Below are 27,696 nucleotides of genomic sequence, written 5' to 3' on the forward strand. Positions count from 1 at the left end.
CTCAAAATATTCCTTGATGTAAGTGGAGTCAAAGATTTCAATTGTGTTGACATTTCTCTTTTCTGCTAAGTAGTATGATATAATTCTGATTCTGCAGGCCAAGAAGCAGACTTGCTGAAGTTGATGAGGCACAGTTCAGCTTTTAAGGAAGCTGATCAGCGAGGCTGGCTTCCTTTGCATGAAGCTGCAGCACAATTAAACAAGAACATCCTAGAAATAACTCTGAAGGGTAAAGAGCATTCTGTGCTCCTCCATGTTTTACTAAGTCCGTTTTGATGATTAGTTCCATTCCCAACGTGTGCTGTTTTCCTGGGTATCTTTCAGCTTCAGACCCCATTGTGTGGGAGCAGACCAGTCTGAAAGGCGAAACTCCTCTCTTTGTAGCAGTAGATAAATGTCTCTTAGACAATGTCCACTTTCTCCTGCACAGTGGCTGCAATCCTAATGTTAAGAATGAAGAAGGAGATTCTTCTTTAGTTATAGGTAAATCAAATAATTTTTATGGTGGGGGGAAATTCTATTCATGTCTTTCATTGCATGAAAAATTTGTTTTGTATCTTGAAATCTTTTGTTGTTGACTGTAAAGTCTGTAAAACTTTCAGTTTCCAGAATTTTATATATTTCCATTGGCCATGAGAAAGACAGAGGAACACTTTGTCATTTACTTTTCTTTCCAGTTGGTATCAATGCTTTAACTAAAGCCCAATCCATTCTAAGGACTAACACCCACAAAAGACCAGAAATCCAGTTGAGGACCTGCCTATACTATTAAACAAGTTTCCTCAGACAGGTATGATTGTAGTGTAGATGAGCCATAACTAAATGACATATTAGGGATTGTGAATCAGTTCAGATAAAATAAGAATCTGCACAATCTTTCCCTCAAAACTTGAACCATGCCTTTTTTTCCCCAAGTTCAAAGAAAGTTTAGTTAACTTTTTTTCAGAATCCCTCATTTGTGCTTGCTTTTGCACTTCTGGGGGCTGGCCAGGATTGGAAAATGAAGCATCAATGTATTGTGAGAGAATCTATTTTTGAAAGATTTTTACCCCTTTGGAGGTCTGAAAGTATCTCATAACTCTGGAGATTAACCACCTCACTTCTTCTAACGATGAACAATAGATACTTCCTCTCTTCCGGCATCAGGGCTATTTGGTGATGTCAGGTGATTTTCTGCAAACCTGGGACTTGTTGGCTACTAGAGCTCAGTTATTTCAGTCTCCAGTTGGTGGAGAGTCAATATCTTTGCCAGCTAAGTAAAAAGTTTAAAAAATGGAGTAGGCTACAAAGTCCTATGGGAATTTCTAGGTTCACACCAGCATATGGGATGTTGTGGGACTCTTGCTCCAATGTGCAATGAGCTGTTCCTTGAAGAATCACAACAAAGCTAAGTTCTGCAGGCTCTCCAATGCCGGGCATTGCCTGGGCTGCCAAGCTCTCACATGCAAAGCAGACCCTGCAACTGCTTCTTACCTCCCATAAAGAGTGAGAGGTAAAATTTTTAAAAGGGAAAACAAAAAGTTGAGAATTTCTTTCTCAAAGACTCCCTCAAAAGCAAGGAGGTCTAGATGACCCTCCTCTTCCCAAGGCACTCTACATGGCAAGGGTTCAGCGGTCTAGGTGGAACAAGACAGGTCTTCCCCTCAAAAAGGATTCATCTTGCCTTCTTCTGACTCAATCCTAGCTACCATGAACAAGCAAGGACCCTGCTGCAGGGGTGCTGTAACAGTTTGTATAGTGGTGATCCGAGAGCCATTGAACCAAACTGTAAACCCTGTATATGATGGAAACTACTTCAAGCCAGGGTGTGCTGCCGAACCCCAGAACCCCTACTGCCAGCACCTATGCCCTGCTGTCTGAACCTTAGAAGGATGCTATTAATTTCTTAAGTGTGCTCAGAAATTCACATTGTTGGAGTGGTTGTTTTCTTGCACAAGGGCCAAGGAACGAGAAAAGTGAAGAAAAAACATTCTGTAACATCCAAATCCAAGTGGATAAGCCATATAGACAGGGAAACTTGCTTTCAAAGCCAACTACACTAGAAAGTCAGTTGCATCCTTGGCTGAGAAGGTGTACACCTCTCAGCCACCTGGGTTACATGTTCTCCGCTGTTTAACCTGTTGTATTTGGAGAATGTAACATCAGATAATGCATCATTTGGTAAAAGTGCTGCAGGCAACTGTGGGACACTAATCTCTCTCTTCTGTGTGACAGTGCTCTGCTTTTTAATGGTATAGAAGATCACAGAGAGAGAGGGAAATATTCCCCATCTATTCATTCTCTTTCTTAGATATCTCTGTGTATAAATAGAACAGCTGAAAGCAGAGTAGAGGCTCTCCTGGGCAGTTGCACAACAGAAACAATAGTGTATAGAATATTGTTAAATAATATTTTAAATAGCTGATGTTTCACCTATTATCTTACAGCAATTAAACATGATTTATATGAAATTGCGTCCCTGCTGATAAGTTTTGGAGCAAATGTAAACTTGCAGTGTGTCAATAAGAGGACAGCTTTACATGAAGCAGCCAGACTAGGCAGGAAAGATATCGTGAACCTTCTGCTTTGCTCTGGAGCAGATCCTGATCCCCGCAGTGCATATGGGCTCACGCCCCTAGCACTGGCTGCACAGATTGGGCATACAGAAATTATGGAAATTTTACTGCGAAAAGGTGAGAATTTATATCAAAATTTTTAACAGTTTGTTATGTTGGTTTAATAACTGATGGTTGTCAGAAAAATCCTACGAAGTTCTTATTCTTTAGACTAGACAAGGGGTTGAAATTGCATAGTCATGTGTGTTGGCAGAAAATTCATGATTTCAAAATGTGAGTAAATTAATCCCCCTCCCATTGAGGGCATAATAATTGTCTGTGTGGTGGCAAAGTAGAATTGCTAGCTCCCCTGTTAGTACAATATTACCGTACCAAAATAAGGTTTTGAGTGGAAATGGAAGCCTTGTGACATTCTTACTACTAACATAGTGGACAGGTATTAATATATACAACCTAGTATATAAATTGATGGTTTTATGTAGACTGTTTTACAGTGAATTAGACCAGTCACTTTGTATATTCAAGGGTATGCACGTTAGCACATAGGAATGACTTTTTCTGCACAGTATCCCGTTTTTGTTTGCTCACTACAGTACATCTTTAATCACCTGAAGAACTTCACTCTTACAAAATACAGGACAAGCACAGCAGTTAAGAATTGTTGGTATCATTACATAAACTACTAAATTTCAATATTTTTCTAAGACATCCATACTACATTATCTTTTCAAATCATTATTATATCTACCCAGATTCCTTAAGTCTTTCAAAAGTTTTGTGGTTAGAATACTATTAAACTAATCATCATATGACATGCCTTTTACACATAGCACAGATAACATTTGTTACTAAAGGAATACCTCCAACTAAAGGAGCTTTGTGACCAAGCAACATAAATGCATAAACACAACACAATGGAATTTTTTAAATATATTCCTTCCCAAAGAGAACTGTAGGCTAAATCTACCTGGCCTTTGTTTACAGTTACAGAGAGCATGTTCATTATGAGTTTTCAGTCTTCAGCTAACACTTCATCCCGTACTGTGGCCTAGACACTATTAAAATGAAGATGGGGGAAGAGAAGATAATAGCATTTCCTTTTCCTCTTGATTGCCATTAACTTTGCTATGAAAAAAATGTAAATGTCATGTTAATGGCCACTTCACTTTGAACGGTCCCTGGCAATATTTATACTAAACAATCTGTTCCATCTTGTATTTAGCTGTAGCACTCTGACTACATTTCCCAGACCTGAAGAAGAGTTCTGTGTAAGCTCAAAAGCTTATCTCTCTCACCAACAGAAATTGGTCCAATAAAAGATATTATCTCACCCACCTTGTCACTTTAAACATCAAGATTTTGTTGTTAAGACAGTAACTTTTGTTTCTCCTTCATAATGTTGTTTCTGCAGATCTACACTGTAAAAGCCTGTCTCTGGCCTTGTCTACCTGAGAACATGTTGTAGTATTTAAACTGAACCACTACGATAGAGGTTTAACCATTACTAACTGACATATGACTTGTGTTTGTATATACCAGGGATTGGCAACCTTTGGCACGCGGCCCATCAGGAAAATCCGCTGGCGGGCCGGGCCGGTTTGTTTACCTACAGCGTACGCAGATTCGGCCGATCGCAGCTCCCACTGGCCGCGGTTCTCCATTCCCTGGTCTACACCGACCACAAAGTTGTGGTCAGCATTGTGTCAGTTAATGAAAGCATTTCCAATCATGCTTAAATAAAATAGTATTTACTCATGTAGACAAGCCATCTCTGGAAGAGAGTGAGACACTTTGGAGTGGAGGATTTTATCCCCCTTCGATCTGTAATAAAGGGGGATGCATGCAATCCCCCACACTCAAATTGCCTTGAAATGGATTCCATCAGCATGTGACAGGGCATATACTATCAGTGTGGATCTGCAGAGGCATGGGACTTGTGGGGGGAAGAGGCCAGCAGAAGCTCTCTGTAAATGAGGGGGAGCAAGGGGAGCTACTGAGACTCAGTGAGGAGGGTGGAGGGCTGAGGGATCAGGTCCAAACTCTGAAGGGCATCTTTGCACTTCCTGATGCCCTGTGCACTGAACACCCTCTCTGTCCCAGCCTATGTGCTGGTGCCCTGTCTCCCAGCCCATCCTGGCACATGTGGCCCTGTCCCTTCCCTGGGCTAGGTGCCTCTGCTGGGACCTGCAGTGGCTGGAAGGCGAGGAGAGAAGAGCTGTTCCTACCAGCTCCCCGCAGCAGGCTTGATCTCCTGCACTGCAACAGTCACTCCAGCTCTTCCTCTGGATCTTGGTCTTGCCACTGCCCCCGATCCCCATGCGAGCCAGGTCCCACTCTCACTTTTACAAGATACAGTGGGGGAGGAGGAGAGAGAGGGGGAGGGGAAGCATACATAAGTCCCTTTCCCAATATTTCCATTGCAGTGGCAATCCCCCCTGGCAGAGGCAATATATTCAAAAAATAATATTTGGTAAGTGAGCCTTTTTCAGTTTATAGTCTCCATGTCTTTCTGTTGTAATGAAATGTATCTCACTCCTTTTCAGGTCTCTGTTCTGTTGCTTTGTACATTTTTAATTTACCCTTACATATGTTTGTTCTCTGCTGAATTAATTGTGCTGTATTTAGTCCAAAAACCAACTACTCATGTAAGAGAATAACACGCAATGCAATCTTCTAATTATGGTGTTTCATTATTATGAATATTTATATTACAATAATGCCCAAAGAGATTGGGGCCTTACTGCACTAGGCAATGTACAAACACACAGGAAGTCAAGGATGCTACCTCAAAGGATTTACAGTGAGCGAAAACACTGGCTATTGCTCTAACATTTATGTTTCATGAAGAGTAGAAATCACAGTTCTGTAGCAATTGGGGAGTTAAAGATACTAATTGTTACTGGATATTTACAGCAACTGCTATGAAAACCCTTGTTCCTTCTTCCCCTAGGTGCTGATGTCCTTTCACAGGCAGCTGATTGTGCTTCCATATTATTTGAAGCTGTTGGAGGAGGAAATCCAGATTCACTCTCTCTATTACTAGAATATGGAGCTGATGCCAATGTGCCAAAACACTCAGGTCACTTGCCTATCCACAGAGCTGCATACAGAGGACACTTTCTGTGAGTTGAAATGAAATAAATATTTGAAAAATAAGAATGAGTAATGATGAATAGGTTCTGCAAAATATGTACATTTAAAGTTTATACAAAAAAAGGCAGTTAAATACACTGCTTTTGTGGGGGGCGGGGGAGGGAGGGGTGTCTTCCTTTGCCTTATAAGCATGAGTCTTCAGTGCCTGAATGTGTCAGGCCAGTCCAGATAGGCTCAGCACTCGCTTTGTTTTGGGGGGAACATTTAACCCCTTACATCTCCTCCTGCTTCCTTCATAAAAATTGTTATTGTTCTTTGAGAGCTGGTCCCTATACGTAGTCACTGTGGGTGCACATGTGCTCTATGCACCATGACTGGAAATTCTTCAATCTCAATGTCCATTTGGTCCGCACCTGTGCCACCTTGTGCTGTGAACTGAGGGCATAAGGGGTGACACAGAAACAACCACCACTCCAGTTCCTTTTCTACTGCTCACACTCTGGAGCGGAGCCCTCTTATGTCCACAGCCTTCTAGCTTCATCAATCCATTCTCTGTAAATATTGTAAATAGTTGTATTAGGTTTTACTGGTTAGTTAGTAGATTCTTAAGTTGTAGTTAGTTAGTGGAGTCAGGTTCCCACCCCCACCATTTTTATTCCCCCAGTGTTCGGGGCACTTATGCCCAAGGTCCAAGGCTTCAAGCCTTGCCTTCTCTGGCCTCCTGTCTTCCCAGTTAGCAATCTGCAGGAGAGTTACCTCTACACTGCCTAGGGGAATCTTACTTCCTGTCGAAGTGTGAGATCTGCTACTCTGTCCCTGCTCATACTAGTGCTCCACCACCATTGTCCCATCTCCAGACCCAGCCATCTATCAAGAAGTCATTTTGAAAGGATGATTGAGAGATGTCAGCCAGTCTTTGCAAAACCACTCTCTACCCCCTTTTGGTAACTGTCTAGCCCATTTCCTTTTGATGTGGAAGCATCTAATTTCAGAGAAATTAGTTTTAGACATCTCAATAGGCTATACCATTGAGTTCCTGGCTACCTCTTCTCCAAGACCTCCCTTCCTGTCCCTCTTCAGGGACCTCTCTCATAAGAGCTTCTCCAGGAGGAAGTGGACTACCTAATCCGCCTAGGTACCTCCTCAACACCAGGGTAAGGGCATTTACTCCAGGTATTTCCTAACCCCAAGAAAGAAGGCGGGTTGCAGACCCATTCTGGACATCAGGCAATTGAATGTCTTCATCTGTCACTCAAGATTCAGGGTGATTACCCTGGCTTCTATCATCCCCTCCCTGAATGAAGGCTACTGGTTTGTGGTTCTTGATTTAAAGGGGTATTATTTCCAGATAGATATCTACGTGGTGCACCGGAGATCCCTGTGTCCCATGGTAGGCTCGAAGTACATCCAGTGCAATGTGTTCCCCTTTGGATTTTCAGCAGCATAAAGGATTTTTTACAAAGGTCATGACAGTAGTGGTAGCGTACCAAGGCTGGCAACACCACCATATATTCACCTGTGTAAATGATGGGCTCCTCAAGGAATGGCCATATAAGGAGATGCAAGTAGAAATTCTGCCCTGCTCGACCTATGCCACTCCTGAGAACTTCAAGTAAACGCACGAAAGTCCGCTTAAACAGTTATTGGAGCAGTGCTAGACTTCCATGCAGCCAGAGCCTACTTACCATAGGCCAGATTCCTCATGATTAGAGACCTCGGTATCCAACTTTGCCTCAGTCATCAGATGATGGTCCAATCCTACTTGGTCCTCCTAGGACAATGATGGCATCCATCTATGTGACTCCCTTTGCCGGTTTCCACCTATGCCGTCTCCAGACTTGGCTACAAGGGTCTATGTTCCAAACAAGGACTCCTTTGACAAAAGAATCAGATTTCCTCTCACTGTCTGAGCATCTCTCACCTACTAGGAAAAGAGTGACAATGTTTGTATGGTGGTTCCTTTACTCCCACCCATAAAGGTAATCATGATTAAGGCTATGATTTGGTCACGGAGGTCGCAGAAGTCACAGAATCCGTGACTTCTGTGATCTCCATGATCTCAGCCCTGGCGGCTGGGAGCTGCAGGGTACCCCCACCTCCCGGGGTAGCCGGGAGCTGCAGGGGACCCCTGCCGCCTGGACTGGTGGGGGTCCCCCGCAGCTCCGCAATCCCCGTGGGCAGTGGGGGATCCCTGGCAGCTCCTCAGCTACTGCTGCCAGCAAGGGAATCCCCTGGAGATCCCCAGTCCCCACTGGCGGGTGGGTCCCCCACAACTCCCCCACTTGGGGGGAATCCCCCAGACCTTCCCAGTCCCCGGGTGGCCGCCACAGGTTGGGGTTCCTCCCAGCTCCCAGCCACGGGGCAGCTCAACCTTCTTTCCTCCCCGTTTTGTCATGGACATTTTTAGTAAAACTCATGGACAGGTCATGGCTTCTGTAAACTTTTGTTAATTACCCATGACCTGTCCATTACATTTACTAAAAATGTCCATGACAAAATTGTAGCCTTAATCATGATAGATGCATCCCTTTTAGGCTGGGGAGCAAACTTGAATGAATGTATAGCTCAGGGCTCTAGACTCCACAAGAGGCCACACGACATTACCCTTCTCAAGCTTTGAGCATTCCACAGAGTGTGCAAGCAGTTCCTGCACTTCATCCATTCTACTCATATCCAGCTCAGGTCAGGCAACACGACCACGGTTTAATATATAAACAAAAGGGGGGAGCAAGATCCATATCACTCTGCAGCTCTGGAACTGGTCTACCTAGCATCAAACCTCCCTTTCTGCCATGCACCTGGCAGGAATTATGAATTTAGGGATTAGCAGACAGCCTAAGCAGGAATTGTCACAAAGATGTGAGTGGGAGCTCTAATGGTCAGTGATCCAATGGATTTTTAACCACTAGGGATTCCCATCTTGTGACCTCTGTGCAGCTCAGGAAACCAAAGTCCCCAGCTTATTGCTCTCAGGATGCTCACGGGTGCTGCTCCAGAAGAGATGCCTTCCTAGTGTAATGGCCAGACCTGTCAGTGTTGATATTCAAGCCTCAGCTGAGGATGCTTCCTTCAGTCCAGCAATCCTGTGATCTGTGGCAAGAGTTCTTCCTTGCACCGACCTCCTCAACAGTTATTGCTTGGGAGTCTCCTAGAGTGACTACCCATAGGGACCAGCACTCGTAGAAGAAAGGAGGGGTACTTACCTCGTAGTAACTGGAGTTCGAGATGTGTGCTCCCTATGGATATTCACAACTCACACTCCTTCCCCTCTGCTTTGGATGACTCATGGTAGAGTAGGAACTGGAGAGGTGGTTGGACCCTACTGTCTCTTACCCCCTCGGCTTGCAGCATGAGCAGGTGCAGGCATGGACCAGTGGACACTGCTATTGAGGGACTTCTGGTCCTGGGTGCATGGAATGCATGTACACCTACAGCAAATACCCACATCTCAAATAACTCCAGTAGCTATAAGGTACATAACTTTCCTTTATTGTGCTCTAACTGGATGGTCAGGTGACTTAGGCCAGAGCTGTTCCACATCCTCTCCTGATGTACCTGCAGAGAGCAGGACCAGATATAAAAACAATTGCACTTGGTGCTTTAAAGACATTAAACTGTCAGACATGCCTGTGGAATAAGGATCACCTTCATTTTACAGATTGGGAAACAGAGGCACTGGAAGTGTTGGGTTGCTTTCAGTCATACAACTATTCAGTGCCCAAGTCAGGAACAGAACGTGATGTCTTAGGTCCCAGACCACAGCTTTTAGCTACTAGTAACACTGCATTGTGGTCAACAAAATAGGGGCTCTCCCACTTTCTGTAGGTTACAGAAGTGTGAGTGCTCTCTACAGACTTCTCCAAACTGATGGGATGGGGAAGGTCTTCTCTAAGGAGTCATGATGTTATTCCATTAGCTAAAAAATGGGAAATGGAATGTTCCTGAAAGACAAAAGGGAAAGACATAATATTTGATGCTTAGTCCAGTAGTTTGGAAATCTGTAGGATTGATAGCTGGTTATCATGTAATTGTCAGAAGTTAAGGCCAGTGCAGATGTGTAGTATGCCAGGCTACTCATTTGGTAGTAAATGAACAACACTGTAAGCAAAGCAGAACACAATTCTGTAACCCAGCTAAGATGCATGTAACAGAGACGTTCAAAGGTTGGTACTAGAGAATATATAGATATATGTTCCTTCTTTTTTCTTTCTCCAGCGCTTTAAAGCAGCTAGCTGCAGTTACTGATTATGCTGCCATTAAGGAGAGTGGGATAAGTCCAGTTCATTCAGCAGCAGCAGGAGCACATCCTCAGTGCCTTGAGTTTCTCCTCAAATCTGGGTTCGATGCCAATTTCATGTTGCATGAGAGGGTTTGCAAAGGCTACGATGATCAGAGGAAATCAGCTTTATATTTTGCTGTCTCAAATGGGGATATTTGCTCAACTCAGCTGCTTCTGGATGCTGGAGCCCTGCCAAATCAAGACCCCATTAAGTGCCTCCAGCTAGCCTTGAGAATGGGCAACTACGAGCTAATCAATCTACTGCTTCAGCATGGGGCCAATGTAAATTACTTCTGCAGAGTGAATACGACGCATTTCCCCTCAGCTCTGCAGTATTCTCTAAAAGATGAAATCATGTTAAGAATGTTGCTGAATTATGGGTATGATGTGTACCGCTGCTTTGATTGTCAGCATGGAGACAACATTCGTTCCCCATATGCCTTTGAAGGATGGACTCCTTCTGTTATCAAAGACAACATGGTAAGTACTTCCCTAGAAATTTTATGTCACTGTTTTGCGGCCACTATTTTTCTAGAAATTAAATAAATGTATTTGTTGTTGATGTATTATAATGAAATATAGTTTGCTAATATAGCATGTTTGGGATTAAAGTACTATACAGAATTTAGGTATAAAGGAAGTAGTAGACAGAGTTATGAAGACAAGTTGTGGTGGTAAATTTGAATGTGAAGCCTTGTTTATGATAACAAATTATAACAATAAAATAGTTTCAAGGATCAAATTCCAGACAATGTGAATTATGTGAACTGTATAAGTGAATGCCGGTCTGGCTACCATAAAAACAGCTTTTATCCAGGAACTGACAGTATAGAGCAGACAAGAATATAGTTTACACCATGATCCAATATGCAGATTAAAAACAAATGTATGCAGAAAAGTCTATTTTAAACATGAATTGCAAAGAAAATATATGCTTCTTTGAGTGATGGTCTCTGTGTATATTCCACTGGGGCTGTGCACAAGCTCCAGGTGCCTGAGAACAGAAGATTCTTGCTAGCAGTGTTGTCTGTGCCTGCACCCTTCTTCTCATGCTCCAAACGAAAGGCATAAGGGGGTGGTGCGGATGAACTGCCTTTCCAGTTGATTCTTGCAGCCCATGGCCTGAGGCAGAACTCCTTTGCTAGCTATATAGCATTAGTCAGCACTCTTCTGCTTCTATTTGTAATGATCTGCAAATAGGTATTAGATACATAGTTTTTATACTTAGTGTAGTTTTAGGGCTTCTCTACATGAGGACACTTCAAAAGTTAATCTGAATGAACTAAAGGTATGAATTAAAAGTGGGTTAATTAAACTGCACTAAACCCGTGTGGAGATTCTCACTCAGAATTAAAGGGGCCTTATTTCATTTTAGCTTTGGGTTTTTCGAAAATGAACATTTAGTTTGTGGCAAACTGAGGTGTGAATCTACCCCATACTACCCTGCTGCAGACTCTGCTGATGCTCATTAACAGTTTGCTAGCTTGCTTTAATCTAGTCCATTTCAAAGAGGCCTAGATTAAAGTGAACTGGCGGACTGTTAATGCATATCAGCAAGGTCCACATGAACAGTTAGGCCTTGTCTACACTGCCACTTTACAGTGCTGGAACTTTCTCGCTCAGGGGTGTGAAAAAACACACCCCTGAACAATGCAAGTTTCAGTGCTGTAAAGTGACAGAGTAGAAAGTGCACCAGCGCTGGGAGTCGCATTCCCAGCGCTGGTAGCTACTCCCCTTGGGCGGGTGGTTTTTTTGCAGCGCTGGGAGAGCAACTACACAGCCACATTAAAGCAGTCCTGCGGCAGCGCTTTAACGTTGGTAGTGAAGACATACTCTTAGTCTGCAGCAAACTAGTGCAGGGTAGATTCAAACCCCCGTTTGTCATGAACAAATTGTTCATGTAAACAAGTCCCATATTCACTTTGGAAGTGAATTAAGCTAAAACGAATTAAGACCACTTGAATTTTCAATGGGAGTGTCTATATAGGGGTTTAATGCAATTTAGTCCATTTGTAATTCACACCTTTAGTTAATTCAGGTGATCTTTCCTGAGTGTCTCTGTGTAGACAAGCCCTTACCCGTTCAGGGCTTAGGGGGTCCTCTCCCTATTCAAACCACTCCTTCCTCCATAGTATGCCCAGGACCCCAAGATTCAAAAACTGTGCATCTTGCCCTCAGGCCTTTCCAGTCTGTGATGACTACCTCAAGTGTCTCTAGTGCCTCAGGGAAGCCCACATCCCTTTGAAGTACAGCGTTTGCTGATCCTTTCATAGCCAAACCTGTCAAGCTCATGAATATAGACTTTGAAGATTCCTAATGGATCATGCTATGAGGCCCCAGTCTGATCCTGGCCTATCAGACCCCCCCTGTACTTTGGGCAGAGGAACCAAGAAGTGCCTTCCAAGTATGGTGGTCTCCAGCTTCAGGACTGATAGGAGTAAATTAAAGGACTCTTCCAAAGAGTGAAGTAAATACTTGCTGAGAAATATGAAGGCCTCTTCTCTGACACCCTCCAAGTTGGGGGAGATTCTGTGCCTCAGTATGGAAATCTGAGGAGCTCACAAGAAGCACAGTACCATTCCCCTGGCTCTGAAGGGCAAAAACACCCCAAAACAGATGCTAACTGTAGGAGCAGGACCATCCCTGGTACTGACTAGGGAAAAACAACAGTGGACGCTTCATACACTGACGCTACTGATGCACCATGAAAAGGAATTGCCAGAACCAAAGACTGCAGTGAGACTGATACCACTGGTGCCATGGAAAGAAAGAAGCCCCGTCCACTCTCCTGCGTCAGAGGATAGATAGCAGTGTGCTCAGGGGCAGTGGATCTACATGGTGGACCCAGAATCCCTGATTCTGTTGGAACCGATCCTGACAAGGGAAATCCCTACACCATTGGTCCAGGGCGTGCATGAAACAGAGAGCCACTTACCAGTACGATCTGCAAACTGGGACATAATAAGGCCCATAGAACCAGTTCCTCTCAGTTTTATTCAAAATCAAAGAACCAGTTTTATTCAAAATCATTCCCAAGAAGAGAGGAGGCTTGAGACCCATTCTGGATATCAAACAGTTGAACATTTTCATCTGTCGCATGAGGTTCAGGATATTTAAGCTGCCTCCGTAGTTCCCTCACTGAACAAGGGCAATTGGCTTGATTTAATTTACACATCTTGATTCAAAAGATGCATATTTCTACATAGACATCGCCCTGTACACAGGAGATCCTGAGATTCACCATGGGCCCGGACCACTACCAATACAGAGTGCTGCTCCCCTTTAGCCTCACAACAGTGCCAAGGGTATTCGCAAAGAGGCTATTGGTAGTGGCAGCCCGCCTCTACCACCAGGTCTCATCAGTGTTCCCCTACCTCAATGATTGATTACTCTCATCAAGTGGTACAGATGGCAACCACATCTCCCCTCAGTCTCCTATGCTAATTGGGGCTTCAAGTAAAAATAGAAACATCCATTTTAATTTCCACCTCACAGACTATAGACTTTATTGGGGCGACCCTGAACTTTATCAGTGCTAAAGCATACCTACCTCATGGTTACAGTCAGTTCATGAGGCCTGCCACTATTTCCTACCCTTCATTCAGACTTTGCATATCCAAGTCACACCTGACAACAGAGTACTACATCAACAAGGGGGAGCAAGGTCCACTGCTCTTTGCATAGAAATAGTCAATCTGTAGAACAGGTGTATCTGCCACCAGCTCACCCTCTCAGCAGTGCACCTCCCAGGGGTATACAGCATGTTAGCAGACAGTCTCAGCAGGCACTTCTCTAGGTATCATGAATGGGAGCTACATGAGTTGGTAGTACAGAACATATTTCAGCAGTGGGGTTCCTTATCTTGGAACCTCTTTGCATCTGAGAAAAACAGGAAATGTCTGACCTACTGCTCCAGAGGGGACGCATTTCTAGTTCAATGTTTGGGCCCACTGACATACACCTTCCCACCCATTCCCTTCTTACCTTGAATTCTGAGGAATATCAAGTAAGAGGGAGCATTGGTGGTATTGCTTTCTCCCAAATGGCCAAGACAATTCTGGCTTGCCAGCATTCTCCAGATGCCAGCATTCTCCAGATGCCAGCATGCCCATCTGTATCCAAGTCTTCCTGGACCTGTTGACCCAGGACAGAGACAAGCTCAAACATCTCAAGCCAGCATCCATCCACCTAACAGCCTGGTATTTGAATGGATGACAAACCTAGAAAACGCATGTTTGGAGGCAGTACAATCCATCCTTAGGATTCCACAGGGAAGTGTTACACAGCAAAGTGGGAAATATTTTCCATCTGGTGCCAATGCCGCCTGATAACCCCAGAGAGTTATCAGGATGATAATCCCTGCCATTTTGGACTACCTTCTCTCCTTAAAAACTTCAGGATTATATCTTCACTCCCTGCAGGTGCACTTAGCAGATGTCAGCGCACCTTTCACCCATCCTGTTACAGTAGGCGTTCTAAAAGGTTGTCAGAATCTGTCTTCCAAGAATGAAACTACCTCGATATGGTAGCCCTATCAGCATTAACAAAGGCTCTGTTTGAACACTTACCTTCATGCTCCTTAGTCCACCTATCAATGAAGGTTGCCTTTCTGGTTGCCATCGCCTCATCTAGAAAAGAGGATAAATGGGGGGCCCTTATGGCTGATCTGCCTTACGCAATCTACCATAGGGACAAAGTTTCCCTGAGATTACGCCCAAAATTCACCCCCAAAGTAATCTCGGAATTTCATCTAAAGCAGATTGCTCACTTGCTCGTTTTCGTCCCCTAGCCAGATGCCACCAGTGAGGATGAAAAACTTGATTCTCTGGACGTCCATCAAGCTTTGGCATTCTACCTGCAAAGGACTAAATCCTTTAGGAAATCACCTAGGCCAGTGGTTTTCAAACTTTTGGGGGGGGGGGACCCAGTTGAAGAAAATCGTTGATGCCCGCGACCCAATGGAGCTGGGGATGAGGGGTTTAGGGTGTGGGAGGGGGCTCAGGGCTGGGGCAGGGGATTGGGGCACAGACTTACCTCCGGTGGCTCCTGGTCAGCAGCGCAGCCGCCAGCCGGGGTGCAGACAGGTTTGCCACCTGTCCTGGCACTGGGGACTCCGCTGCACCCCAGAAGCAGCCAGCAGCAGGTTCAGCTCCTAGGCAGAGGTGTGCAAGTGGCTCCATGCGGCTCTCGCCTGCAGACATCGCCTCCCCACCATTGGTTCCTGGCCAATGGGAGTGCAGAGCTGGTGCTCGAGGGTGAGGGAGAGCAGCAAGCGGAGCCCTGTGGCCCCCTGCCTAGAAGCTGAAGCCGCTGCTGCCTGCTTCCGTAGGCACTAGCCTGCCTTAGCTGCGCAGCACTGCTGACGGCACTCTTAGTGTCCCAGTCGGTGGTGCTGATCAGAGCTGCTAGGGTTGCTGGGTGGCCTTACATGCCACGACCCAGTACTGGGTTGCGACCTGAACTTTGAAAAACACTGACCTAGGCTGTGTATATCCTTTATGGAATGTATGAGAGGGGAAGCAATCTCTTCTCAGAGACTTTCCAAATGGATTTTGGCCTGCATACTGCTTTGTTACAAGTTAATTGCAATTTCTCCCCCACAAGGTGTGATGGCCCAATCGACTAGTGTCCTGTCTGTATTGTTAACTTCACTGTGAGAGGCCCCTCTCCTGCAGTTCTGTGAGACTCTGTTCACGCCTTCAGGAGCTGATTATGCCATGATGCAAACTGTTACAGCTGATGGATCCTTCAACAGGGCAGTCCTCCAATTGGTGGTAAGCAAGGGTCCTTGCATCCTCCTCCTCAATGAATACTGCTTGTGAGTCACCCACAGTGGAATACACATAGGGACTGTGTACACTGTGGAATACACATCGGGACTATCACTTGGAGAAAAAAGAAAGGTTATTTACCCACAGTTTTTTGATGTGTAGTCTTTATGTGTATTCCACTACCTGGCCATCTTCCCCTCTGCTGTAGAGCCTTATGTTAGGCCCGTTTGTAGTAAAAAGGCAACTGGAGAGGCAGTCGGTCCACACCACTCCATATGCTCTCATTTCAGAGCACAAAGAGGAGAGGGATACAGGAATGGATCAACAGACACTTCTGGCAAGAATCTTTTGGTTTCAGGCATATGGAGCGCATGCACACCCAGGATGGAATACAGATAGCGACCATACAGCTAGAAGAATTCTAGTTACGGTACAAGTTTTCTTTTTGCCCTTTACTGCTTATTTATAGTTTGTTTTATATTAGAAGTATTAGGGCTTTCTTTGCTGGAAGACTTTAGCAAAAACCATATCATCACTTGAAATGGAATGCCACAAAGCTGTAGCCTGAGCTGCCACTCATCCAATAACTCCTTCTCTGTCCAAACATGTTATGATTTAGGATGGAGGAAGACCTGCAGCACAGACAACTGCTTTATGTGACAGTACAATTCAGGCCTTGCAACAATCATGACAAAGAAAGCCTCTAGCAAAGAGAACAAACCATGAACTGTCAGTTTTTGATATTCAGGTTAAAAAAAAACACACACTTGAGGCAATCTTTATGAATTGCAAAGGACTAAAACAAAAATATTTTTTCTTGCTTCACAGCTCATCTTTACATTTTCAGTATAATACAAATGTAACATCTCACACCTACAAGTGTGGGTTCGCAGTTACCACAAGTGCATATGTGGTTCTAAACCCTTTTCCCTATTGTATTATAACAAACACATGCACTGATGTGTACATTTTAAACCCGCTGGTTGAATGTTCACTTCCATGTAACTTTCACAATGGCTTTAAGCTAGTTGAGACTGAAAGCAACTAGCCATCAGTTTTTCACATTCTGTTTGAAGACGTAGGTGAAGCTTATTACAACCAGTCCAACCTCTGTGATACAGCACTCACCCACTCCTGGCTTTTCCCTGGGGATGTAATTGTTTATGTCCTGCAAAGGAATTTGAAAAGGGGAAACGAGTCTCAGAAATGTTGAATGCTATACTCTTAAATATGTTGTTTTTTCCTCTCTTAGTTCTGTGACGTGATAACACTGGCATGGCTGAAGCACGTAGCTGGGAAAGTAGTGCGAGTGATGCTAGATTATGTTGATCATGTTAGCATCTGCTGTAAGCTGAAAGCGGTTCTCAAGGAACAGACACTATGGCCAGAAATCAATTCCATTTTGAGTAAGTGTCAGATGTTTAGAGTTTTGGATATTTCAAAACTCTAGATGACGCCACTTTTTGGCTCGCTTATTTGCTATATCATCTTGGCATCATTGGACCCGATCCTCAAAGGTATCAGGTGCCTGATTCAATGGGAGTTAGGCACCTTCTTACCTTGGAGAATCTGAGCCAGCATTGCCTTGTCCTGCCCATCCTTGTAACAAAAATCAATTAAAATTCAGACTGAAGTAAAATTTCCAAATATGGCAGGCCTTGGAAGTGTTTGCGATAAAAATATTATTAAGTCAAATCTGTACCATTTTGGGTGGTTCAGAAGTCAAATCTGTACCATTTTGGGTGGTTCAGAAGTTCCCAAGTTACAAAGCAGCAGTAGGATATACTTACTATAACTTAATTAAATGCATGCACATTGAGTCCACAGAAATATATACTTATACTTCGTTTTGTTTATGTTGCTTAGGACTAAAAGCTTTTTCCTGCACTATTGCTGCTGCAATAAACTCAGGTCTTTATATAATATATATATATTGGCTGTTTCTTTCCAATTAGATTATTTTACTCTAGTCACAGAGCTGTTAGCTCGTCTGGCCCTGTCATTTTCCCCCCTAGTAACTGCAAGTGCAGTTAAAAAAATAAAGGGGCAAGGATGACGGCTGTGTAACAGGGAAAAGTTAAAACACCCTAACCACTCGTTGTAGTCTTTTTATTATTATCCCACTTCTGTGCGTTAATGAGGCAACAGCCAACCCCTTTATGCTTTAGGCCTAAATTGCCCTCTGCCAAACTTTTTCTTCAAACTTCAGTTGTGTTTCAAGCTTAGATTCACAAAAAGTAGGCTGCCTCAGTTCATTACACTTTCAAATGTTACTATGATGTATTTGGTGATCACTTAGGCCTGGTCTACACCGGGGGTGGGGGGAGGGGGGATCGACCTAAGATACACAACTTCAGCTACGAGAATAGCGTAGCTAAAGTTGACGTATCTTAGTTCAACTTACCTCGCGTCCTCACAGCACGGGGTCGATTGCCGCGGCTCCCCCGTCGACTCTGCTTCTGCCTCTCGCCGAGCTGGAGTTCAGCAGTCAACGGGAGAGCGATTGGGGATCGATTTATCGTGTCTACACTACACGCGATAAATCGATCCCCAATAGATCGATCGCTATCCAGCGGGTAGTGTAGACGTACCCTTACAAAAGGCCAGATCCTGATACCCTCACACATGTTGGGTAGCTGCTTCCTTCTAGGAAGCACCTGTGATTTCAATGAGTGTGTTCAGAATTAACATACAAGTGTTAGGAAATCAAAATCCGGACCAAAGTTTCTCAAATGTTGCTTGGGGCTATTATGCAAAAGTGAAGTTGTTTCTTGTTTGATTGGTAACAGACAAAGTCTCTCTCTCTCTCTCTTTTTTTTTTTAAGCAAATCCACGTTCATTGAAACATCTTTGTCGTCTGAAGATTCGGAAATCCATGGGTCATTTGCGTCTGCGTTGTCCTGTCTTCATGACCTTCCTTCCACTGCCCAATCGTTTGAAAGAATATATACTGTACAAAGAATATGATCTTTATGGCCAAGGAAACTGGATAGGAACCCACTAACCCAACTGCATAGAATCATAGGCCTATATTTTGGAGAGAGTATGCAAGTGGACAAAGACTGTATTGTATGCAATTCTTTTTCTCTACTGGGATTTCAGCTTCTAAAAACCAACAAGTCACTTTGGTGAAAATTTTTCTGGATAAAAATAAAAAAAGTAGAGTACAGAAAAAGTATTGGAAGCCCAACATGTAGCCCTCATAGCAGAAAAAGCGTCCAGAACTTAACAGAAGCAAATCCAGGTAATGGCAATAATATTTTTAAGTTATCTAGCATAAGGTCAGCATTTTCAAACAACATATGGAATGGGAAGTGTCCTTCAAGATATGTGGGTCAGATTGTAACCAGGAGTTCAAATTCTTCTCCAAACTTCTTTGGGCTGCAACTCTTGCTATACTTCTACATCCTGCTTCTGTTGAACCAAAGTACTGTCCTAACAACCTACATTGGGGTATTGCAGTTTCTGACTAGAATCAGGGAGAGGCTTTCCCCCTGCTCCCACCCAAGAAGAGCTGGGAGGAAGATGAAGTTGTTTGACAAGGTTTTGACTTATTACGGTTTGTTATTTCATCCAATTAGCCAGTCCCCAATTTTGAGCAGTGAAATGGGGTTAAAGGCCGTAGAATTCTTGTTATAAACAGAGCGCCAGTATGTAGTGAAACATTCACCGTTTGTTTTTTTATTAGACATCTACTTTCCTGTTAGATAGAGTAGTTCCACATCTCATTCTTGGTATTTAAATGTCCTGTCACCATAGTAATTAAGCGCTGGTCTACATATAATATGACCTAGAGCAATCTTATTTTTTCCTCTTAAAAGTTATAAGGATGTCCACAGATATTTGGAGTATATTTTGGACCAGCTCCCTCAATTTCTCACCTATTGCCCTATTTTGGGGACGAGTTTAGAGAGTATTAGTTGAATTTTGCATGTGTGGCATTTGAATACCATCCGATGCAATGTTAATGCAGAACTTGGAAGATGTAAAATGTGAATTATGATTAGGCCCGGTGGGTGATAAAATGGAGACCCTTTCTCTAATGGGACTTGAATATTTCAAAAGGGCACATTATTGGATACTGTCGTAAGATCAGTCACTGCTGTATGGGAGGAAAAGGCAATGCCACTATGCACTGAATAATGCTTTGGATATACTTATGTATTAATTATGAATTTACACTACAATACAGTGCAGTACATAGCTAAACATTTATAAACCCTTACATTTCTCAAAGCTAGGAACAGTCAAGTGTGCAAAATACTGCAGAAGAAACAAATAGATATATAAAAATGAGCAGTTCAATAAACGTGACAGGCATTAATAGTATTTATTTTTTCATAATCAGGTAAGTATAGATTTTTATTTATACATGCATTTGTATCACATAATTCAAAAGTCCATTTCCCCCTCAGAAAAATCTATAAACTTTATAAAATACAGATTGGACTAGTATCTTATGACTCATAGCTTCTTACAGGGTGTCTACTCAAGTACTGAACAAAACTAATAAGCAGGTGGGAAATATGCATTAGTAGCTGTATTAATGGGTCTGACACTATCAGGTTGTGCTGGTAAAACTTCTGTACCCATCAATTCTGTTCATTAACATAACCGCAGTTCTTTAGAAAGTGCGATGCATGCATGTGAAAAAACAAACAAGATGTGCATTAAAACAGCCAATTAATGTAACAAGAATGTTTTCCTTTTCTGTTCAGTCTTCGATAGTTCCAAAAATAAATCAGAATAACTCCCCTCCGTTTTGTTTTTATTAAATACAATAAAGTGTTTCACTGAATATATCTGGGTAACATTCCTGAATTACTGACAGAATCAAAATACATTTTGACAACATAGGGCTTTAGCTATTTCTGAAACTGTATATTTAGTGGAAAAAGAACAAAATCATATTAGTAATGTGCTAATTTTTTTTGGAAGCAAGCATTAGAAAAAAGACTAGATTTTTTTTTAAAGTAAGTCTGTACAATAATCTTTATTTGAATTAAAGCCAACTTTGAACTTTTTATTAGTGAACTCAAATTAACTGAAGCCCTGGCTAATATATTTAATATCTATATTTCTGAGTTTAAACCAATTATCAAATTGATACTAGGCATAACCATTTGGGATGATGATTGCTTTAATACAAATATTCAGGGAACATTTTTATAAGACTCTTAAAAACATTGAAAAATTACTTATACATCACTAGAACAGGACCAATCCAGTACATTATAAAATCACCTGACTATATTTTACAAAATCCTAGGTTTGCATATAAACATTATGGAACACCAATGCAGGCACAATGGCATAGTGACAATATTTTCATGCCAAATTATACATCACTGTAAGCACAAGAAAATTACCTTATTGCCTGTAAAGAAACTTTGGGGGTTCTAGTAAACAAGAGAGTTTCTGTGACAGAGAGCAAGGGAGGAAAGACGAAGTAAGAAGGGTCAATTATTACAATGGACAATGTGTCTTTCCTGAATTCACTCAATACATGAAAAAGTTCTCTCTCAAAAAAGCTGAGTAAGATGCAGACAATGACTGTCTTTGTTTGTGTGTGAATTATAAAGGAATTAACTTGTAGAAGTTGTGATTAAAGAAACATTACAGATTTATTATTCTCACTTATAACAAATGCTTCACGTTTTTTTTCTGCGGTGGTGGTGGAGGAGGGGGTGTTGGAATATAGTGTGTATTGTGAGATGCAGAGTCATTAAAACAAAACAAAACAAACAACCCCTTAAACCTATCTGCAATTCTTCAAATTACGCAAAAGTGAAAAACAGACTACCTGCAGGTTAGGATAGACATTTTGTTTAGAGATTATTAATCACTAATTAAACAACCCTACCTTCTTCTTAAACCCAGTGCAATTGTCAATTCTAATTTATAAAAATAAACATACACATAGGGCCTATATCCAGAATAAATCCACTGAAGACTAATTATCTCTAGAATTACTCTGAATTTACACTCACGTAATTGAGCACAATTGACTAGATTTCAGAAGAGAAAAAAATCTGCTAATTCCTATTGTTAAAACATGGAGTCAATGCCAGCATCATGATTACTGACAATGTTTCATCTGATTTTCTCTTCCAGACCCCAGAAATAATGTAATACACTACATATGCAAATGCGTTTCTTAATTGACTGCATTCAGTTCCTGAGGGGACACCACCATGGACCTTTTAAACTTGATTAGAATGGCAGTGTCAAAAGAAAAACTTTTCCTGGCTATGAGGGGGATATACACACAGCATAACACAATGCATTACATAGCCATAAACGCCCATCCTTACATACATAAAGAATGTATGTAACAATACCTAGGTTACCCTGAAACATGTGAACATCAGCATTTAGATGAATAAAACTGGATATTCACCTGAATAAAATTTAAGTCTACATCATGCAACAAGCATGCTAACCACTTATTTTTTAAGTTAAGTGGTGACAACTATGAGGATACAATTTAGCAATAAAAAAGATGATTAATTCTAACCAATGGTATTGCCACAATACATGTGTGTTAAATGGCATTTTAAACTCTTATTTCTAGGTAACTGAGCGTTTAAAAGGCCAAACATACTGTTGTAAGACCATGACTTCAGGTGCTATAGAGAATATAATTTACCCAGTAGCAGAAAGATGGGAGGGCAAAGTATTTAAATAGAAGTGAAAACTGAATGAAGAGTTTCTAATCAATATTTCAACATTCACTTTGATAGCAATCTACCAACCATAGCCAAACATTAACGGTAGGAAAAGCCATGCCAAATTGGCTAACTTAAGAACATGGAGCTTATGTTTTTTAAAGAAGTATTACTTAGAGTCTCTGCATGCCACTCAATCATTGTCATTTATTAAAAATTTACAAAAATCTTGGCAAAACCACTTTTCCCCCAATGATTGACTTGCAAATTTTACACAAAATTTGGTTCCAAAATCTGTTACATATGGAAAAAAATCACCTCCTACAGCTCCCAGAAGCTAACCTGAAACCACTGTTTGAAAGGAGCAATTACATTTGGAAACTAACACACATTCACACATGTTCTGCTGGGTAAAATCCACTCCACACGGCCAGACAGCTACTTTGACATAGGCTATGTAACAATAAAGCTGGAAGGTAATACTACCCTTCATGAGAGCGGGATGGTACCTTATTAATCTGCTTTATACCACAGGGCTGATCTATCCTTCAACCACTGTCTACTAGTAATTGGCCTTGTTCTTCATCCTTCCATCTCCCTTAGCAGTGACTTTAGATCCCTTCCAGACTATGGCAGTAGGCTCACTAGCCCTACCTGCTTACTCACTGCCAGAGCAGGGGTACCTCTACACAGCCAAAGCTGTGCACAGGCTAGTCTACCTGAACTAGCTCGAATCCCAATAGTGTGGATAACCGTAGTAATGAAGACAGCACAATGCAGGGTTCAGTGCAAGTAGTACGAGCCCAGCACAGACCTTCTGTATATATTCTGCTTGCTCACGCATGCCACGCTGTTTTACCTGCTACTGTACTCTCAGTAGCTAGATTCAAACTAAATCAAGTAGGCTAGCCCCATGCATAGCTTTTGCTGTGTAGATACACCTTAAATGAGACCAGTGCCCTCCCGTGGCCCAGCGCCATGAGAATTCATAATTCAGAGGGAAAAACGATCGCTCCCAGTTGCTATGAGGCCAAGGGAGACATGCATGAAGGGAAAGGCAGGAAATACAGGGTCTTGTAAAAAATTACCAGTACATGACCCCATATACATGAAGCATGGGTGGTTCTATCAGGGGTAACTCTGGCAAACCCCTCTCAGCTTTGAAGTAGTTCTGGGTCACAGATCCAGGCACCCCCATCTCTCAAGCACTGCAAACTAAGTATGCCTGACCTCTCTCACTACTAGCCTCATCTCCATCTCTTCACTTTAGCCCCCTAATCTCCTTGAGCATGCACTCTCCTCATGCTGCCTCCACTTCCTTCAATGCTCTCCCTGGATCGCCTTACATCTGTTTTTAATCCCCTGTAGGCAATTAAACTGTTTTACCAAGTCTAAAGACCTCTCTTTTCAGTCACTTCAAATACCTCCCGTTTCCTGGGGATCACCCACTTTATTCAAGTCCTTTCTTAAGGTACTTCCAACATCAAGAAATGGGTTTTCAGCTTCTTTTTAGTAGCCGAGTCATGCTAAGATGCTAGAAAAAAGATGCTTCTCGCCCCTCAACTATCAGGCTCAAACAACTATCTATCATGACATTGATGCAGAAACTAAGAAACAAATGGAAGAGATGCAATAATATCAGGTCACATTTTAAAGACCTACATACCATAATAAATTCCACATACCTACACCCCTCTTCCCTCTTATTCCGTGTAGAGCCTTTCCAGGCTTAAGTAAGTCTAATATTTATGCTAGGGTACTTTAACAAGAAAGTAAATAGTCTAAATATCTATGACTCCCTGTGAGCCATGGACAGCTAGACTCAGGATAACTAAACCAGCTGGCTTAAAAGCCAAAGGATAAGAAAAAAAAATAATCCCAAAATGTTTTTTGAAACTCTTAAAACATTCCCCTAAAATGGTTTCTGTGAAATATGTAGAAAAAGATTAGGCGTTGACTATCATGACTGAAGTGACTTGTTTAACTTACAGAAAGGTTGAGAATAAATTAAACTATTTAGGTAGTGCTGATAATCAAAAATTAAATGGCAAATTTCCAAGGCTTTCAATGGCCCCTCTGGGAGATCATCTATCCTGCTGACTCACAATTTAAAGTTGCTGGGAGTTGGGACAATTCAAAACCCTTGAATGGAGCAAGACCCACCCTATTCTGCCTGCTACTTGCTGGCATCACACCAGGCTCTCTCTCCTGTCCTGTAAACATGGCATGCTTATGAGTGGACAGAAGGGTTTGGGGGCCTGGGCCTCCTCCCTAGTCTCCTCTAGGCTGGGTCCCACATTCCCTGGTACAGCATATTTTCCAGGTGCTGCTGCTGCCTTGACCTAATGTGGATGCATTTGATGTCTGTAGGCTTCCAAAAAGGATATAAAGAATATGATGTATATTTCTTCCTAGGCCCAGGGCGCCATCTCAGTTCATTGACAATTACAACAGGTAAGGTACCTGAGATCTATTATAGTCATTCTGTAGGATCTAAATTTGTATTATTTGTTTTGCTTCCTGCTGTGACTGGATGTTTGCGCTACAATTTTGAGAATCGAGATAACAATTCAATGCTATTTGTCATCTAGTTTGTTATCTAAAGACTGATAGGAACCCTATCCTGGCCAAACTGGTAAGTTGTGGCCATTTTCCAGGTTGCAGCCAAGTTTAAGGATTAGTGCAGTCAGTTAATGGGAATCCTGTATTACAAAATCTTCAAATAGATGGGAGTCCAACAACAGTTCCTTTTTGGCAAATAATTTGTCTCTAGCTTTAGACAACATCTAAACTAAAAGAAGGTCAATCTGTAATTCAAAGATATTTATCTAGGTTAGAACACAGCCTTCTGAACACAATTTGTGCATCTCCCCTACAATACCATGTCAGTCAGGTGGAAATTAACTACCCCAGCAAAAGGATACTGTCAGAATAGCCCTCTAACAAGCTATACTAATTCTATGTAGTGTTCAGATATGCACACTGATTGGTATGAAAGTCCCAACAACCAATGGGAGCAAACAATCCCAATTCTCTGAAATATCCCTTCAATAAGAATAATGCAATAAAGCTTAAGGAAAATTTTAAATTGAATATCAAGAAAACTTCAAGTTGATACTGTCTCCCACATGAAGTGTGGTGGCTGTTGCACTTAATTGGCCAATCCACTAAGCAATCCTGCACAGGGACATAACTAGATCACTTAATAAACTAGAAACTGAAAAAACATGATTTCATATTCTTCCCGTGGGTTTTTGGAAATTTTTACTTGGATTTTAAGCAGGTAGAGGCGGCAGATTATGAGATGCAATAAGCATGAAGTAGGCTGTCACCTGGTCTCCAAGAAGGGGATGCTGGTGAAAAAAATATAAGTGAGCAAAGTTAGCCAGAAATGTAAGCAGCCAGAGCAAATTGCGGAGATAGAAAGTCCAAAACTCCTGGTGCCATCCAGCCTAGGATCAGGAACAGGGAGAAAAATCTGCCTTCGGATCTTCAAGTTGGCAAGAATAAATGGGCAGTCTTCTAGATTGGAGGATAGCTATTCATGGGAATGGCTGTAGACAGTAAATTGTATAATGAATAAGAAATGACATTTAGAACATGTAGAAAACCTTATATAAACAGGAAAATATACGTAAGTGGAAACTGACCCAGAGATACAACTGTATTTTCATGTTTAGTACATTTCCTCTCATTACTGTACTACACTAGATTTTCCCTGACACATAACTGCATCTTCTGTTCATTGGACTTCACTATATACAGTAATCGTTGCAAAAATAAATAAATTCTCTTACATTAACTGGTTTCCTATTCAGGATGATAAGGTCAAAGAACTTTTGATATAGTACAAAATAAGTTATGTACATCATGCAGTAGTATGGAGATCAGACTTAAGAGCTGTAAGCAGACACCTTTGAAAAATGCTTCACGCAGTTTAGGTAGAAAGTAGGATTTGTATGCTTGCACCCTATTGCTATTAAATATTTTTTGCAAAATACATTTACATGCAATGACCCAAAAACACCTTCCCGCTCCAAACTCTTTCTAGTAAATTTTGTGAACTGGTTCTAAGATATGTGGGTATTTAGCAGATCTTCAAACAGCTGGTTCAATCCAACATTTTCACAATGTTAACATACTTTTTATTATAAAGTAAACCCCAAGTACAGGACAGTTAACTACAGTTCCATGACAGAGAACTGAGAATGTAGTACATTCACTTCAAAATGAGAATACAGTGTTTATACCCCCCGAAAGTAAAAGAGTTTATAACACAATTCCCCATGCACCAAGATGCAAATACATCTTTCTAATTCTTATCTAGGTTAAATGGAGTAAAATCTTTTTTACCATCCAAGAAAGTGTCCTAAGTTATATTAAAAAGAAAATGGACACAGTACCATCCAATTCAACATAAAACAAATATTAAAATCTCTCGCTCATCAATCTAAAATTATTGCACATTTATCTGGTGTTACTGAGGATTAATTTTTTTTATAAACCCAGAAACAATTCTCGGCAACAGTAATTAGATACAGCTTAGCATTGTGTCAGTTCAAAGCCCACTTTTGTTCCTCACAAAATGTTCTGTGTACAGCAATTTAAAGAACAATATTTCAGTGTACTGTTGAAGCCCAATCAGAAGATTAATTTTTGCTTCAAAACAGTCAGCTGTAAAAAAGTTTCCATAATTAAGAGAAGTCTGGAAAATGTAATTCTGTAGCAAACATGGCAATGTCACCATGCTTCTTTATGACACATGGAAGAAGGTACATATTTACATTAAAAGGCAAAGTTAGTTAATGAATGTTTAAAAGAAAAAACAACAAAGTATAATCTGGTCAGCATATTGTTAAGTCTTCTATATAATAAGCATATCCTCCACCTCTATTTTGTCTTCTTGCGTAATTTGTGCCATTTCACCACAGATACGTCCAAAGATTCCAGTTTTAACAAGATCAGTAGCCTCATGCTTCGGACTCCCTTTTCTTCTTCCCATCTTCTCCCAAATCACTGTCTTCTGACTGGCTACTGCTAAGGACTACAAATTGTCCCTCTCCACTGCTCTGAATGGGTCTACTGGAAGCAGCTATCAATCGGCTCTGCTCTTCCAAGTCCTAATATGGGAGGCAGGGAGGAAGAGAAGGGGGGAAAATATTCACTTCAGAACTTTCCACAGTGAAAACAAATTCCAGTGCCCCTCTGCAAAGGTGGAAATTATCTTATTTAGAGCTATGCACTGGCAACTTGATTAGGAAATGCTTTGAAGAGAGAAATTTAAAAGATTCTATAGGAAACCAAGAAAAAAACCGGTTACTCACCTTCTC

The 27,696-nt window shown here is 41.8% G+C and overlaps 2 protein-coding genes across 8 annotated transcripts in view; one reads left to right on the forward strand and one right to left on the reverse strand.

Moving 5' to 3' along the window:
* ASB14 (ankyrin repeat and SOCS box containing 14) lies at positions 1–22,519 on the forward strand. Its single transcript, XM_065550983.1, has 7 exons — positions 1–229; positions 325–483; positions 2,427–2,672; positions 5,506–5,677; positions 9,864–10,407; positions 16,951–17,104; positions 18,524–22,519. Exons 1-7 carry the CDS (start codon positions 124–126, stop codon positions 18,700–18,702), a joined length of 1,560 nt encoding a protein of 519 aa, XP_065407055.1. The 5' UTR covers positions 1–123; the 3' UTR covers positions 18,703–22,519.
* APPL1 (adaptor protein, phosphotyrosine interacting with PH domain and leucine zipper 1) overlaps positions 20,010–27,696 on the reverse strand; it is a 55,185-nt gene continuing 47,498 nt past the window's right edge. For all 7 annotated transcript variants that reach the window (XM_005288348.4, XM_065550980.1, XM_042849791.2 and 4 more), the window contains one exon: positions 20,010–27,486. In XM_005288348.4, coding sequence (XP_005288405.2) covers positions 27,337–27,486 — 150 coding nt within the window. In that variant the 3' untranslated portion in view covers positions 20,010–27,336. The remainder of the gene's footprint in view (positions 27,487–27,696) is intronic.

Source organism: Chrysemys picta, chromosome 7, assembly GCF_011386835.1.
Source record: "Chrysemys picta bellii isolate R12L10 chromosome 7, ASM1138683v2, whole genome shotgun sequence".
Lineage (NCBI taxonomy): Eukaryota > Metazoa > Chordata > Testudines > Emydidae > Chrysemys > Chrysemys picta.

Coding starts and splice junctions, on each gene's coding strand:
- ASB14 (XM_065550983.1), top strand. CDS start 124: ATGAGGCACAGTTCAGCTTTTAAGGAAGCTGATCAGCGAGGCTGGCTT. Junction 5,678..9,863: donor GCATACAGAGGACACTTTCT/GTGAGTTGAAAT, acceptor TTCTTTCTCCAG/CGCTTTAAAGCAGCTAGCTG. Junction 17,105..18,523: donor AGAAATCAATTCCATTTTGA/GTAAGTGTCAGA, acceptor TTTTTTTTTAAG/CAAATCCACGTTCATTGAAA.